Source organism: Impatiens glandulifera, chromosome 4 (genome assembly GCF_907164915.1).
Source record: "Impatiens glandulifera chromosome 4, dImpGla2.1, whole genome shotgun sequence".
Classification (NCBI taxonomy): Eukaryota; Viridiplantae; Streptophyta; class Magnoliopsida; order Ericales; family Balsaminaceae; genus Impatiens; species Impatiens glandulifera.
In genome coordinates, this window is record NC_061865.1 from 6306877 (window position 1) to 6323149 (window position 16273).

At 31.4% G+C, this 16273-nt stretch overlaps 2 protein-coding genes across 3 annotated transcripts; both read left to right on the top strand.

Annotated features, from left to right (window-relative positions):
* Positions 1–513: 513 nt before the first annotated feature.
* Positions 514–4637, top strand: LOC124934558 (U-box domain-containing protein 33-like). The gene is made up of 7 exons (XM_047475087.1): positions 514–855; positions 928–1046; positions 1129–1238; positions 2097–2538; positions 2796–3338; positions 3415–4104; positions 4186–4637. Exons 1-7 carry the CDS (start codon positions 567–569, stop codon positions 4366–4368), a joined length of 2376 nt encoding a protein of 791 aa, XP_047331043.1. The 5' UTR covers positions 514–566; the 3' UTR covers positions 4369–4637.
* Positions 4638–6707: 2070 nt separating this feature from the next.
* On the top strand, positions 6708–14065 carry LOC124933575 (pumilio homolog 1-like). Of its 2 annotated transcripts, none has more exons than XM_047473996.1 (10): positions 6708–6865; positions 7176–7793; positions 8107–9410; positions 9487–9628; positions 9709–9816; positions 12292–12504; positions 12685–12795; positions 13073–13267; positions 13343–13517; positions 13607–14065. In XM_047473996.1, the coding sequence occupies exons 2-10, from the start codon at positions 7176–7178 to the stop codon at positions 13648–13650; spliced, it is 2910 nt and encodes a 969-aa protein (XP_047329952.1). In that variant the 5' UTR covers positions 6708–6865; the 3' UTR covers positions 13651–14065. The 2 variants fall into 2 exon arrangements, with proteins under 2 accessions (XP_047329952.1, XP_047329953.1); XM_047473997.1 differs by having other exon boundaries at positions 6712–6869.
* The last annotated feature ends 2208 nt before the right edge of the window (positions 14066–16273 follow it).

The following is a 16273-nucleotide window of genomic DNA, read 5'->3' on the forward strand; positions in this document are numbered from 1 at the left end:
AAAAACACTCTTAAAATTTGTTTATGACTGTTTGTTTATTTTCTATTAGTTAAAGGTAATACTATAATATCTTAAAAGTTTTAAATGACCAAATGTAACAAATTGAAGAGCTTGTTTGATATGGATTTTTATAATTTTTTTGAAAATTTTATTTGATAAAAAAAATTATATTATTTGAATTTTTTTATGATGAATTATTAAAATGTCTTTTTATATTCAAAATTTAATAAAAAAATAAATTAATATATTTTCATATTTATTGTATGAATTAAATTAGTTGATAGTTAAAATAATAGTCTAATTTGAAAACTTTAGGTAATTTTTTTTAAATATCTTATTTTAATATTAATTTAAATGAAATAATATTATGAATTTAATAATTTGAATAATAATATTATAAAATATATTTATAAATAATAAAAAAAAATCAATATTTCCAAGAGACAAAATGAAAAGAAAGTTCATAGGACATATTGATATCTTCAAATCATTCTTTCAATGAATCTCATCAGTTACATTCAATAGGACAGGGAAAATAGTTTCCCAAGAAGATTTAAGCTTAAAAAATGGAGCTTCTTCATCCTTATCCTCCTCCAGCTTCTAGAATCAAACCCTTTTCAGAGTGTTCACATTCATCAACTCTCCGAAATGGGTTTTATCAGGAAAGTATTACAATCAGTTCTCAGACCCAGTCACCGGAGATGATCAGAGATGACGAATATGAAGTATTCATCGCAGTCGGAAAATCTTCTGCTAAGGCAATTACCCTTCTTCACTGGGCTTTCCAATGTTTTCCAGGCAGGAAATTTTGCATTCTTCATGTTCATCAACCGTCTTCCTTGATCCCCACCCTCTGTAAGTCTCTTTGTTTGAACATATTGTTTTTTTGACATGTATTTCATTTACAATAAGCTTGAATTTCTATAGTGGGGAAGTTTCCAGCAAGTGAAGCAAATCATGAAGTGGTATCTGTGTACAGGATGAAGGAAAAAGATCAGACAAATAGATTATTGCTTAATTACTTGTCTGTCTGTTGTCATTCTAAGGTTTTTTTTTTCATATCTGGTTTTGATTACATACATATTCACAGTTGTTAGTAAACATCATTTAATGTATTTTTGTTTTCAGATTAATGCAAGAATCATTACAATTGAAGATGCCCATGTTCAAAAGGGAATCCTAGATCTGGTGAATGAACATGGTATCAGAAATCTTGTTATTGGAGCTATGCCGGACAGGTAGTTATATGTGCTTATTCGATGTTAAACTTCCTTATGGGATCATATGGTGTTTCTTATCATGAACTGGATTGAATTCGAGTGAGGTATTATTCGTTATGTTAGTGTATTCCAATCGTGGTAGAACTAACCACACTTTTATACCATATGAAAATGTTTTTGTTTCTTAGTGAGATCCTTGTGTAGATGACAAGCTAATGTTGTTGTGACGTTCAACTCTTTTGTGCCTCGAAATCAAGAAACTGGCTTACCTATTTTTCCTTGACATGTTCTTCCCCTTCTATTACATGAAGTTCTTCTCGATTCTTTCATTTCCTTAACATCACTCGATTTACAACTTTTCCACTTCGTAATAAATCCATTATGCTTCGGAGACTTGTTTTCTATTTGGCCTTTTGGTTTGACGATAGAGATGAGAAGAAAAGTTAAAGTTGGTGTATTGTCGTATACGTGAGAATGTGAGAGCTTCTGATAGGCAGAACGTCAAACTTAGGTCATTTCTGGCCTTGATTTTTGCCTTATTTATCTTCTTTTTTGTTCACTTTTGCTTTCTTTCATAATATGTAGTTGCCACTATTAAGAACTTGTTTCCAATCTCCACATAAATGACTCGAAGAAAAAGGGAATATTCCATTGCAAAAAAGGAACATAATTGTACTATATTTGGAAACACTTTTAGTTTATGTATCTGTATCCGGAGGAGAAACCTCACTAACTTTAGTTTCCAAATGTGATCCTATCTGGGTCCACATTCGGCTGAGAAATCTCACAAAAATGTGTTTCAAAATGAATCTAATGTCTATACCAAGTGTTGGACACGTGACATGAATGTTCTTCATGGAAATATTCATCTATAAGCAACTTTGAGTTGGTATTATACAAACTGATAACATTTTGCAGTTGTGTGAAGGGAAAAAGGAGCTCAAACAAGGCAAGTCATGCTGCAAAACACGCTCCTCATTTCTGTCAGATATGGTTCATCTACAAAGGGAAACATGTCTGGACAAAAGCTTCCACAGAAAATGCTATATCATTTCCTACACATCTCAACTCTTCTGCCCCAGAACACAGTTCCAGTTCATCAAGTTCAACTAGCATGAACTCAGTTAGTGGTTCTAAATCTAATTCCTGTACTGAGCAAAAAATGTCCTTGGATTCCACATCAAAGTCTGAGGAAGAATGCTTGTACGGTCATCTTATAGAAATAAAGCTAGAGACGGAGGTGTTTAGAATGGAAGCATCGCTTGAGAGATCAAAGTGTGAACATTTTGAAGCTGAAGCCGCCAAATTTATTGACAAGGTAATTCTATCTTTTCCTTTATTCAACTCTGAATTAGATGAAAAATCACATGCTTGTTTGATGTAAGGTTCTTTTGAAATATCCGGTTATTTTTGGGGAAATTTCCTTGTTTGATGAAACAGTGGATTATTTGGGTTAAATGACTAAAATATCATTTGTATTTCATAGTTTGTTATAAAAAAGGAAGATTATTTTGTATTTTAGTTGATGATTTGATTAATGAATTGAATGAAAAAACTGTTTCATTATCCATTCAGGTCAATGATTTGAAATCTGCTTGTGAATGTGAAACTAAGCTCATAATGGAAGCTGAGAATGAAGTGAAAGATACAATCCATAAGCAGGGAAAACTGTTGGAAAAACAAGAAGAAATCACGAAGAAGCTGCAGAAGACCACCCGAAATATAGATGTTCTAGAAAGTCGGGTTCAGGAAGCTAACAGTAGATGTGAAAAGGCAGCAAGTGAATTGAAAGTTTTAGAAACCTCCATCGCCACTTTGCAGCGCGAAAAGCGTCGGATTCAGCGACAGAAGGCAGAAGCAATGCGGTGTATCGATTCGTGGAAAAACTGTGGAGTAACAAACAGTTGTGGGTTAGTTGGATTCACTGGCAATTCTTTCAATTTGGCAGAGTTTTCAACTTCAGATTTGCAAACTGCTACTTGTGACTTCTCCGAGAGTTTCAGAATCGGTCAAGGGGGAAATGGTTGTGTGTACAAAGGAGAATTGTTAGGTAAAACCGTTGCGATAAAGATGTGGGACCCGCGTAATATTCAAGGGCGGCTTGAGTTTCAACAAGAGGTTTTTAACAAATGTTTTGTCTATATTATGTTTTCTGAAAGTCTATAACTTGCTGCTAATTCCTTTTCCTTGACAGGTTCAAATTCTTGGCAAACTAAGTCATTCTCATTTAGCGACATTAATTGGTATATGTTCGGAGGCCTGTTCAGTGGTTTACGAGTATTTGCCCAACGGAAGCCTCCAGAACTTTCTTCTTAAGAAGAGCAACAAAGCTTCCATAACATGGAAATTAATTGCACGAATAGTTGCTGAAATTTCAAGTGCCCTCTTGTTCTTGCACTCTTGCAAACCGAAGAGTATAGTCCATGGTAATCTGAAACCCGAGAACATTCTTCTTGACTCTGAACTCAGCTGCAAGCTGTGTGATCTCGGGATTTGTACGAGTCTTGGTCAATTCGGTGAGCCATCAGGGTCTGCTCATACAGATCCTGAATTTTGCCGAACCGGGATATTAACAATGAAATCAGATATTTATTCGTTCGGGCTCATTATTCTTCAGCTCCTCACAGGGAGGAGTCCAGTTGGATTGATAAACGAGGTTCGAAGGGCGGTTTCAACTGGAAAACTAGCTTCCATATTGGACTTGTCTGCAGGAGAATGGCCTACCTTTGTGTCAAGAAGATTGGTGGATCTAGGTTTACAGTTTTGCAAGATAAACAGTAAGGAGAGACCCCTGCTTACAACAGATTTGGTTAAGGAATTGCAGAATCTTCCTTTTTCGGAAGATCGCCCTGATCCATCGTTTTTCACGTGTCCTATTCTTAAGGTTTCTGGTTCTTCCCATTTTGTGATATTTATTAATCTATTTGAAGGAGGCCTAAGTTTTTCTTTTTTTTGGTACATGTAGGAATTAATGTATGATCCTCAAGTGGCGGCAGATGGTTTCACTTATGAAGGTGAAGCAATTCGAACGTGGCTCGAAAATGGACATGAAAGTTCTCCGATGACGAATCTGAAGCTGGATCACTTGCATGTAACTCCTAACCATTCGGCTCGACTTGCAATTCAGGATTGGCTATGTAAACGGTGAAGTTGGTGTGTTATCGCATTCACATTTGCATATTATCATGTGAATAGAATATATCGATAGATAGATAAGTTGTTATATACATAAAGAAGTACGCCCCGATAAGTATGAATACTTTTACTTTTGGAGTGGACGTAGTTTCACCTTCTTTTGTATAAATAAAACTTTTGCAAATCAAGTGTGCTTTGATTGTTTTAATATTGATGGATCGATCTCGAGTTTTTCAGTCAATGAGTCTAATCTTGTATTTATACAAATCCATTTCCAAAGTGTTTGCTTTTTTAGGATGTGCATTTCTCCCTCTGATGTCTCCCACCTATTGTTTGTCGATAGTCATGGTAACCGAACCATAAGGTCCCGCGACAAGTCTTTTTGGTCGGGTACCCGAAAAAATAGGGATCCACCCAACATAATATAGATATTATATTTATTTGGTTAATAGTTATAATAAAAATAAAGCATATTTTAAAAATACTAGATTTAACTTTTCTAATAATCGGGTCGGATTGGATCAGGTATCCAGGTGTTCGGGATAAATTAGGTTTTGGGACCAGATACGGGTCATTGTAAATTGGGTTTCGGAACCTGGATACGGGTCATCGTAAAATTTCGGTTCTTAGGTACATGTTCACAATATCATAAATTTTATGAGTTGTTGATGATCCAGAATAAATATTGCTCTATATAATGGATTCAAATAGGCTTATTTTCATATCTTTTTATTAAACTAATTTTATTATCTCTATAACAATTTAAAACATAATTTTTATTTCTTAAATATTGATAGACAAAGTTATGTATTAACTAGAATTGTTTGGATATTCATATTAAATAAAATGATACAATCAAATGTTTTCTTGCACATAAAAAAAATAAATAGATATTAAAAGTTTAAATGTCAAATATTTTTTTTTTTGGCATATAAAGAAATAATTAATAGATATTAAAAGCATTGGCATGTAGCTGAAACTTTATTTAGAAATAAAATAATTAATAAATATTTGTATATTTATCCTTAACTAAATTTATATATATATATATATATTTATTTATTCTAATTTTTTTTGGGCAAGTATAAATATATTATAATTCGATCACCACCACGATTGGAGGTCAAACCTATTACAATATACCTATAAAGATTCTTTCTCAATTATGAGCAAGGGAATTAATGATGATTTGATTTAATCATAACATAATATTTGTATGTGGTTTAAAATATTATTATTATTTGGATTACCCTGAATACTTTTATATTTTTAAGGAAAAAATAATAATATTATATTGTTAAAAATTTTAGAAAACAAAAGGCAGTTGTTGACAAATTTATTAGATAAATCATATTATTATATATATTTTTTAAGGAGATAATTGGAGTTAAATGATATTAATATATAATAATAAAATAAATATTTTTAAAAATATAAAGTATTTTAATATTTTATTTCATTAATTGAGTAATATAATAAAAATAAATAAATAAAATAAAATAATGTTAGATTAGATTGAATTATTTAAATAAAAAAAATTTAATCCTAAATCTCATTGGAAGCTATTTATTTCTTTATAAGTTTCAAAGCAAAACTATTGCATTTTTTTAATTTTAAATTTCTATAAATACAATATACAAATAAAGAAAAAAATTATTCACCATTCTTAATTATTTAATCTTTAATATTAATTTAATTGTTAAAATCATTATTCTTTTATCACATTTTAATTAATCTTAATAACATATATAATTCACTACTTATACTTAGCCAACTTTAATTTCATAAAATAGTCTTATCCAAAATAAAATCATATAATATATTATTAAAATGAGATTAATAAAACTCCATCTATTATGGTTAAAATATTTTTAAAATTAAATTAATGTGAAATTACAGTAAACATAAATAATATTAACAAGAAACTTTATTATATGCGACTTATTTTGAGTCAATTTTTAATTTTTAATCCACTTATAAAATTTGTAAAATTTTAATTTTTAATCCACTTATAAAATTTGTAAAATTTTATTTTTAATATTATTCTCCGCTACCTATCAGTCTCTAAATTAATTATCGAAAAATGATAGAAAATTAGAATTATATTAATTATTATTTTTCTCAAGAAATGACCACATATTTTTTTTTTAATATTATTATCTCTCCCTATAATTTCTCTAAATTATATGTAAACAATCCATCATAATTTAAATTTATCAGTTTATATATGATAAAATCCCATTAAAATAGTAATAATATAATATATTATATTATAAAAAAGAGAATATATTATAGGTAAAACCTAAAAGACCTTTCTAGACATCCAGACTTGTTCTACCAGCCCAGCCCGTCACAGCCGCCCGCATAGAGCTGGGTCTCTTCTTCCCCATTCATTTCCCTTCAATTTACACTTATAAATCGCCATCATTCATTCAAGTTTTGCGATTTCTAGAACAAAGTCAAGAGCTTGAAGAAACACTTATCATCAAACTATCATCTTGAAGAACGAGGTATGTAAGTATCACCAATTATACGACGTGGGTAAAAATATTTATCTATTATTACTCTACTTATAACCCAGAAAGGGTTACTGTCTTACTCATGAACAAAACCCTAAAAAAAAAACTGAGTAAAGAACCCTTTCAAAGCCGTCAGCTTATTCCACTTTAAAATCTCACATACCCATCTCTTGATTTCTTCTTCCCCACTTTCTCTATCGCCACCAGTCCAGCTCTAACTGGTCCATTGATTATGAAAGAGTGTTTCTTGAACGTTAATTTTTCTTATTGACTGATTTCATTTTGATTTCTCTGTGTGAAGATGCTATCTGAAATGGAAAGAATACCAATGAATGAAGGATCTTATGGAGATGAGATAGATAGAGAGTTAAGCTTATTGTTACGTGAGCAGCAGAGGAGACAGGAAGTGGATGATCGTGAAAAGGAGATTAATTTGTACAGAAGTGGATCAGCTCCTCCAACTATAGATGGTTCACTGAATGCAGTTGGTGGTCTGTTTGGCAATGGGGGTTCTTATAATGAGTTTGTGGATAAAAGCCAAAATGGTTTTATGTCTCAGGAGGAAGAGCAAAGGTCTGATCCTGCATATTTATCGTACTATTATTCCAATGTGAATCTAAACCCCAGGTTGCCCCCACCGTTGCTATCGAAAGAGGATTGGAGGTCTAATCAAAGGATGCACGGTGGAAGTTCTGCTGTTGGTGGTGGTATAGTTGACAGAAGGAAGACAACAATGACTGATGGCAGCAGTGGTGGAGGAAGATCCTTGTTTTCTATGCCGCCTGGATTTAGTTCAAAGAAAGTAGATAGTGAGCCTGAAAATCTCCATAACTCAGTTGAGTGGGGTAGTGATGGATTGTTAGGTTTTCCAGGTTTAGGGCTTGGTGCAAAACAGAAGAGCTTTGCAGACATAATTCAGGTGGGTGTATAGTTTGTTAGTGTTTATCTACAATAAACCTATCTTATTCTCTATTTTATCACTTGTAATTCTCTTATATAAGCTTAATTTTATTATATTGTACCTTATTCTTCTTAATTTCTTCACTTGATTGTGTTATTATCTCATTCAGATGAATTTGATTGCTTTCATTCTTTGAGTTTCTTCCTGGTATTTAATGTAATTTCACATGTTTGAACAAGAGAAATTGCGATTGGCACCACCTTCTTTTCTATGATCACATATTGTAAAATTTATGGCTTTAACTGATGAATAAATTTATATTTTTGTGCAGAATGATCTGATCCGTTCACCTTCTCCTGCTGCTATCCCTTCTCGTCCTTCCAGCCGTAATGCCTTTGAAAATATTGATGCATTAAGGTCCACAGAGGCTGAACTTTCTCATCTGCATAGCTTGCAAAATGAATTGAATTTATCTTCTGTCCAAAGTGCAGGGCAATCTGCATCCTACTCTTATGCTGCTGCTTTAGGTGGTGCTTCGTTGTCTAGAAGCACAACTCCAGATCCCAAAGTTATTGCTCGGACTCCTAGTCCTTGCCTTCCTCCTATTGGTGGAGAAAGGAAAAGTGCCATCAACAATGTTAACTCATTCAACACTGAGACTCCAGATCTGGTTCATGCTTTGTCGGGTTTGAACTTGTCAAATGGTGGGCTTGACGAGGAAAGTCATCTGACTCAGCAAATTGAACTTGATGATGATCGCCAGGATTATCTTCTCCATATGAGAAATATTCAGAATAATGCTAACAACCAACATATGTATGCTAAGAAACCTGACTTTGGGCATTTCCAATCATCATCCTCCATGTACTCTCCCAATAATTTGCATTTAAAAGGATTTCCTTCCTCACCTCATAATGGCAGTACAGGAAATTTATCTCCCTTATACCAGCATCAGCAGCTGCAACTTGATAGTCCCAATTCACCCTTTTTGAACTATGGGCATCCTGGTAATTCAACTCTCCCCCCTTTATATGAATATGCTGCCAATGCATCAGGTATGGCAATTCCTGGAATGGATACTCTTTTTCTTGGTGGAAGTTCTGCAGCATCAGAGATGCAGAATTTCAGTAGGATGGGAAATCAGATGGGTGGAGGTGGTTTTCAGGCAAATCAAATTGACCCTTTATATCTTCAGTACTTACAGTCAGCTGACTATGCCTCTGCACATGTTGGAAATCCCAACAACCTTTCAATGGACCGGAATTATCTTGGGAATTCATATGTAGATTTAGTCAGGAAGGCGTATGGTGGAGCTATGCTATCTCCTCAGAAATCACAATATGGTCTTTCATCTGGCCCTAAGTATAGCGGTTCTAATTACTATGGAAATCTAGCATATAACAATGGTTTTTCATATCCTGCAAGTCCGCGGTCATCTCCTGTCTTTCCAAATGGCCGAGCTGTACCTGGGAGTCCAATGAGAAGCATAGTCGGGGATGTAATAGGACCTTGGAATCTACAAGGTGGTAGAAATGTACAAGATAGCTTGGGTTCCTCTTTGTTGGAAGAATTTAAGAGCAACAAAACTAGGTCTTTTGAACTATCTGAAATTACTGGGCATGTTGTGGAGTTCAGGTAATTAACTTTGATTATTGATTATGTTTTACCTTCCTAATATTTGGTAAATTAATGATAAATCCTGTTTATGCAGTGCGGATCAATATGGGAGCCGTTTTATTCAACAGAAGCTTGAGACTGCAACAATAGAGGAGAAAAATATGGTATTTGAGGAAATTAATCCTCAGGCTCTTAATCTGATGACTGATGTGTTTGGAAATTATGTGATTCAAAAGGTAACAAGAAACCTAAATCTGTTTTTTCTGTACACTAAAATCATTTTATCATATGCTGATCTGGCTGTTGATTATTTCAGTTCTTTGAATATGGTATGGCATCACAGAGAAGAGTATTGGCTGACAAACTCTTTAGTAATGTGCTATCACTTGGCCTTCAAATGTATGGTTGCAGAGTGATTCAGAAGGTATCTTTCTGTCTTCTAGCCGAATCATTTTTTTGATGTTGTGTGGTCTAGGTTTGTCTTCAGGTAAATACAAATTAATTCTTTTATTTGCGAAAATCTTTGCAGTTTCAAATTAAAAATGGTGTAAATTAAATTTACAATGTCTAAAAAAAATTCATTTACATTGGTCTCGAAATTCTAATTTCAATTTCTTATTTTAAGTCATCAAACAAATAAACAATATATTTGGAATTGAACCTGTTCCAATTCCATCCCCAATTTTATCCTAACCAAACACAGTCGCAATATTAAGTACTAAGATTAATTTGGTCATTTGATCCAAATAACCCACTTTTTAGTCAAGCCAGGTTTTCTTCTAAAAAACTAGTTATTTCAAAATAATCCTGGATCATACAAACCCTATTATTTGATATCCAAAATGAACAAAGAATTGAAAAACTGGACCATCAATTCCAAAATTTTCTGTAACACAAAAAGGCCATCCTAAAAGCTAGCAAGAAGATAACTATCGTCCAACTCTTTTTCATTAAAGCAACCAATTGCAGTAGTTTGTGGTCCTCTGCGATAACATCAAGAGTAAAATTTTGGGTATATTCCCCAGGTATATTTACTGGTTTGGAGTTCTATATTTTTTGGTCAAACACTTGTGAACTTAATTTATCTCGAAGATAATTATAATAGCCAGACTTAAAACCAATTTTGAATCCCAAACTTGTCTAAAAATTTCAAATGAGATAATGTAGTCAGACAGAACCTATTTTTTATGCAGATTTTTCTAAACAATCTAGTGTCAAATTGTATTCCTATTTTTATGTTTTTCCAAGGTGAGATTATAAAATATTTTTTTATACTACTAAACAATCAAGATAATATTTTTTGTTAATTTTTCTATGGTAATAAAATATCGCTTTTAAATATGAAAAATTTAAGCTTGTCAAATAAAAATCTACAATAATTTTGTGTGAAAAAAATTTAGACACAATATGCCTATGTTTTTATTTATATATATATATATTTGAAAGAAAACTCCAATTAGACTACCGAAACAAAGATTGTCCCCCCCACATGATCTAGATGAGAAACTACCATTACATTTCAGAATCTGTCTCTCACAAAGTATAGTTTCCAAACTTATCCAGATTCATATATAAAAACACAATACATATTTTAAATGCTGGATCTAGATTCATATATAGAAACAAAATTGATTTTTTTTCAGGTACGGGTTGTGTGGATTTTGAAATGATTTTTTTAAAGAATTTGAAGTGATTTTGTGATGTTAAAAGTTCACAATGTATTTATAAAAAATGCTAGTCTCTCTATATATATATTTAGGAAAATGACTAATAAAAAATAAGTCTATACTTGATTTAACAATAAGGGAGAGTGATCAAGTTGATGTACTATGCTATGGGCTTAATAAGTAAAGACTGACTCTATCAAAATAGGTGTAGTTTTGACATTTGAATTTTGAGAGGCTAATAGGATCTGGTATGAGTGTAGGCATTTTACGGACTTTGATCCATTTTAGGGGCACAAAAGAATTTTATAATTTATGTTGGGCCTTAATTGTGTTTTAGAGATGTGTCAAGTTTACTGGCCTTATTAGGTGAAAATTTGATTTTCCTAAAAAACAATTATTTTTAAAACCATTTCTACTAAATATTGTTAGTTGGTCTCTAATTTGACTTTTTATAAAATTAATGATGTAAACTATTTATTATTTAAATACGATTTATTCTATTTTCTACTGGTTCTTTTAATTAAGATTATAGTCATAGGTACCTTTTGGTTAGACAACATTTGAATTGAGCCATCCCGAATTTTGATTTTCCATTGAGTCTAAAATCCAAATTTGATGGAAAAAGTACATATTTTTACCAAACAAAAAGTACATTCCATATAATCCATCCGCAGTTTCATTGGCACACACTTTCTTACCAGACAAAAAATATTTGTTACAGCTACTAATTTCACGATTTCTCATTGAGATCGAGACACAACTACATATTTACTCAAAATATGCATTTACCAAATGAAATCTAAAACAATCAACTTCTAGGAAATTGAATAGAAGTGAGCCTTAATCTAATATGTATTTTTTTTTGCAAATTCGAGACCTTAATTAGGGAAAATCTGTTAGAAGTCTTTAAATAAGTTCTTGAGATAAGTTCTCAAGACCACTTATACTAAATAATGTTATTTAATCTCTGATTTGTCCTAATATAAATTAATGGTGTAAAGTATTTAGTATCTAAATATGTTTTATTCTATTTTCTATTGGGAATCAATTAAGATTATAAACATAGGTCTCTTTTAGTTGTACAAACTTTGAGACTGGATCCAGCCCAAAAGAAGTCTTTGGCAGTTTTTTTGTGTTGAAGTACTGTGGCAGAATGATTGTGTTGTGTTTGATCCACGTTCTAACTATATGGCATTCTGAAAGATAAACTTTAATTTGTTGTTCAATTTTAGGCTATTGAAGTTGTTGATCTGGACCAAAAGATAAAAATGGTTGGAGAGCTTGAAGGTCATGTGATGCGGTGTGTTCGTGATCAGAATGGTAACCATGTGATTCAGAAATGTATTGAATGTGTCCCTGAAGAGCATATCCAGTTCATTGTTACCACTTTCTTTGATCAAGTTGTCACCCTTTCAACTCATCCATATGGATGCCGTGTCATACAGGTTTAACTTCATACTGATCACTTTGAGCTTGTTTGATGTATGTATTTGTTGTTTCTTGAAATTAATTGATTCTTTACTGATTTTTTTTTTGATGAAAAAGTTTGCTGATTAATAATCTTTCTTGGGCAAGTTATTAAGGTACTGGTAGATTTATAACTTTCTTCTTCTTCATGTGAATAGAGAATATTGGAGCACTGCAAGGATCCAATGACACAGAGTAAAGTGATGGTTGAAATTTTAGGATCTGTTAGCATGTTGGCACAAGATCAATATGGCAATTATGTTGTTCAGGTATTTTGCTATATCACATGCTACTATGACTATCACTGTCAACTTGGATGGCTAGGGTTTAAGATTGGACCTGTGAATGAAGTGGTAGTATGTTGAAATCTGGTGATGGCGAAAACAATCTTCTTTAAATAGAAATTGGAGTTTTATATCTCAATCCCAGTAATAATGAGAAATTGTCAGATTTATATACTTGTACTAAAATTTTGTCTGTTTGGTAAAAAAAATGTAGTTGGGTGTGACTACAGGTTAATTTCCTGTTGCCTGTGTTTGTTTGCAGCATGTGCTAGAGCAAGGAAATGACAGCGAGCGTTCAACAATAATTAGAGAGCTAGCCGTGAACATAGTTCAAATGAGCCAACAGAAGTTTGCATCCAATGTCGTTGAAAAGTGTCTGTTGTTTGGTGATCCCTCTCAAAGACAACTTCTTGTCAATGAGATGCTTGGCACCACAGATGAAAATGAACCACTTCAGGTGCCTTATCATATGCTTGCTTCTTCCATCAACAAATAATTTGAATCATGAAAACTAAAACATTTTCTTGTTCAGGCAATGATGAAAGACCAGTTTGCAAATTACGTTGTACAGAAGGTTCTGGAAACTTGCAATGATGAGCAACGCGAGCTTATCCTTTCACGAATTAAAGTCCATCTGAATGCTCTGAAGAAATATACATATGGGAAACACATTGTGGCTCGTGTAGAGAAGCTAGTTGCTGCTGGAGGTATGAATTCCTTAAACTTAAGCTACATAATATATAGTATTCCAATTTCACCTAAAAATTAACCTATTATTGTTTCTGAAAATTTGCAGAGAGGAGAGTTGCATTACAGCATTCTTCATATCCCGCAGCTTAGACATTAGAGCGAAAAAAGAGTTTGTACAGCTAACAGAGGCTAGTTTGCGCTCTCTTTCTCTCTCTCTCTCTATATATATTATCGCTCTCTAACCTTTTAGAGTAGGTTGGTTAGGGAGGTGAATAAGAAGAAAACTGTACTTTCTTTTTTGTGTAGTTTTAATTTTGAAGGATTTTATAATAATTATATAGAGAATGAGTTCAACAACAGCTTGAGGCTCAATGAGATTCTACAGAGGAAATTGATTTGTAGCTTCGAGAGTGTAAAGAATACTTACTAGCTATTAATGCTGTAATTTTATCGTGTGACTGTACAAATGTTTCATGACGTTGATATGGTCGAATTATCTTTGAGCTCTTTTCATGTATGATAGAAGATACAGTTTTTGAATTCTTTTAATGGTTTGCTCTTGTTATTGCCTCTGTTCTTGTTCAACTTTATTACTGTTCATTTTAGAGCTCTTATTACTAGATTCATTTTGAAAGTAGGGTTTATTCTAATCTGTAAGTTCTATCATTATTCTGTACAAATTACCCAAGTATTTGTTGATGTATTCTGTTTTCGTTTGTGACAAAACAAAGTTTGTGTATAACTTGGATTGTGATTCCTAACCTTTTGGATGTTATTGTAAATGGAGATATTTGGGTAAACAGTAAATATAAGTTTGAAATGAGTTACAACCCTCAATTGGATGTTCTCTAATTATTAGGTCTTCTTACCCTCCAGCTCTGTTAATTTGAGACTCAAAGCTTTTGTTGGAAGTGGGCGATTTACTCTTGAGGAGCTCCGTCCTAGATTAATGCAAGAACTTACTTAATTCTAGTTCAGTTGCTTTCATGAGAAGATTAGACAATAGCACCAAAACCCTAATTATCCTAAGTTAATGCAAGATCTTACTTAGTTCTTGTTTAGTTGCTTTCATGAGAAGATTATACAATAGCACCAAAATTCTAATTGTCCTAGGTTAATGCAAGATTTTGTTTAGCTCTTGTTCAGATCTATCGAATCCTCTGTTTCCTGATTCAGACTAATCATAATGCATCATTATTATTTTATTATTAAAATTAAGCTTTGTGTTGAAATGAAGAGAGACCTGAATCTAGATATAATTATGGGTCACAAAAAAAGGAAAGAAAGATTTCATATCAGGAAGCGCTATACATTGGTCGAAACAAATGTCGCCACACAAATTCCAGTCGAGATCGAGGTTGGCCGCCAACACTTCAACTCTAGGGGAATTAGTGAGTTAGTGAAGGGGTGCTAGAACGCACTGGGACCGAGTGATATTAGTTTCACCACAATTTCATCACAGCCGAGAGAGGAGAGTACCATATCCTCTTATATATGCTTATTTTACTGTTTTTCTTTCAGCACCAGTAAACATTGGGGGTGTCTGTGCATTCATACAATTCGAAAATAAATAAAAGAAAATTCTTTTTAATTCAATTCTTTTTTGTTAATTCATATTATGATATAATGATTATATACAAAATTTCATAAAATATTTTAAGTTTTTATATTTGTTTTGATTTTTTCGATTAATATCATTAAAAAATAAAAAAATGATAATAATTCCAAATATATTTCATTAAGTCTAAAACTTGTTTGTAAGTTCTTATATAAGTTGTCCTATGATATTTAGGACATGTAAATCCACTTACTCATTCATATAAAACCAAAAATTAAAACAATACAAAATAAAATATATTAATTATTTTACTGTTTATATAATTATATATATATATAAATAATAATAATAATAATATATTTATAAAGTTATTTGTGATATATTTAAATTAATTTGTATAATTATTTTATAATTTATATAATTATATATTAAATATATATTATATATATAAGCACATTAAAAAAAAATGATAGTAAGATCTTTATATATATTTGTAAAATAAAATATTGTAAAATTTATTTGTAAAATATTTAAATCAATCTATTTTAATTATTTTATATTTTATATAATTATATAATTATATATATATATATATATATATATATATATATATATATATATATATATATATATATATATATATATATATAATATAACAACATGTCAAAAAATTTCTATAATATATTTAAATGCATTTGTAAAATAAAATATTTTAAAATTTATTTGTAAGATATTTTAAAAAATATTATTTAAATTAATTTATAATTTATATAATTATATATTAAATATATATAAATGTTAATGTAAAACCACTACCACATTTATGTAAAAACATTTATATCTTCATGTAAAAACATTTATGTTTTTATGTAAGTCTGCAAAAAATAAAAAAATGAAACAATCGCTACCTGGTGAGACTTGTTTCACTAGATATTTACAGCGCTCAAAGAAGTGAAACAAACATTACCTGATGAAGCTTGCTTCACTAGATATTTACATCGCTCAAAGGAGTGAAACAAGCACTACCTTATGATCTTTGCTTCACTAAATATTTGCAGCACTGATAGTAATGAAACAAACTTCACTAGGTATTTACATTGGTAAGATATTTAAATAAATTTACTTTAATTATTTTATATTTTATATGATTATATATTAAATATATATATTTATTATAAAACAACATAATCAAAAATTTCTAATACATTTAAATAA

Bases quoted from the DNA above. Each gene is read 5' to 3' on its own strand.
- LOC124934558 (XM_047475087.1), top strand. From the start codon at position 567: ATGGAGCTTCTTCATCCTTATCCTCCTCCAGCTTCTAGAATCAAACCC. The intron at 856-927 runs GTAAGTCTCTTT...GAATTTCTATAG, and splicing joins TTCCTTGATCCCCACCCTCT to TGGGGAAGTTTCCAGCAAGT. The intron at 3,339-3,414 runs GTTTTTAACAAA...TTTCCTTGACAG, and splicing joins GGCTTGAGTTTCAACAAGAG to GTTCAAATTCTTGGCAAACT.
- LOC124933575 (XM_047473996.1), top strand. From the start codon at position 7,176: ATGCTATCTGAAATGGAAAGAATACCAATGAATGAAGGATCTTATGGA. The intron at 7,794-8,106 runs GTGGGTGTATAG...ATTTTTGTGCAG, and splicing joins GCTTTGCAGACATAATTCAG to AATGATCTGATCCGTTCACC. The intron at 9,817-12,291 runs GTATCTTTCTGT...GTTCAATTTTAG, and splicing joins GTTGCAGAGTGATTCAGAAG to GCTATTGAAGTTGTTGATCT.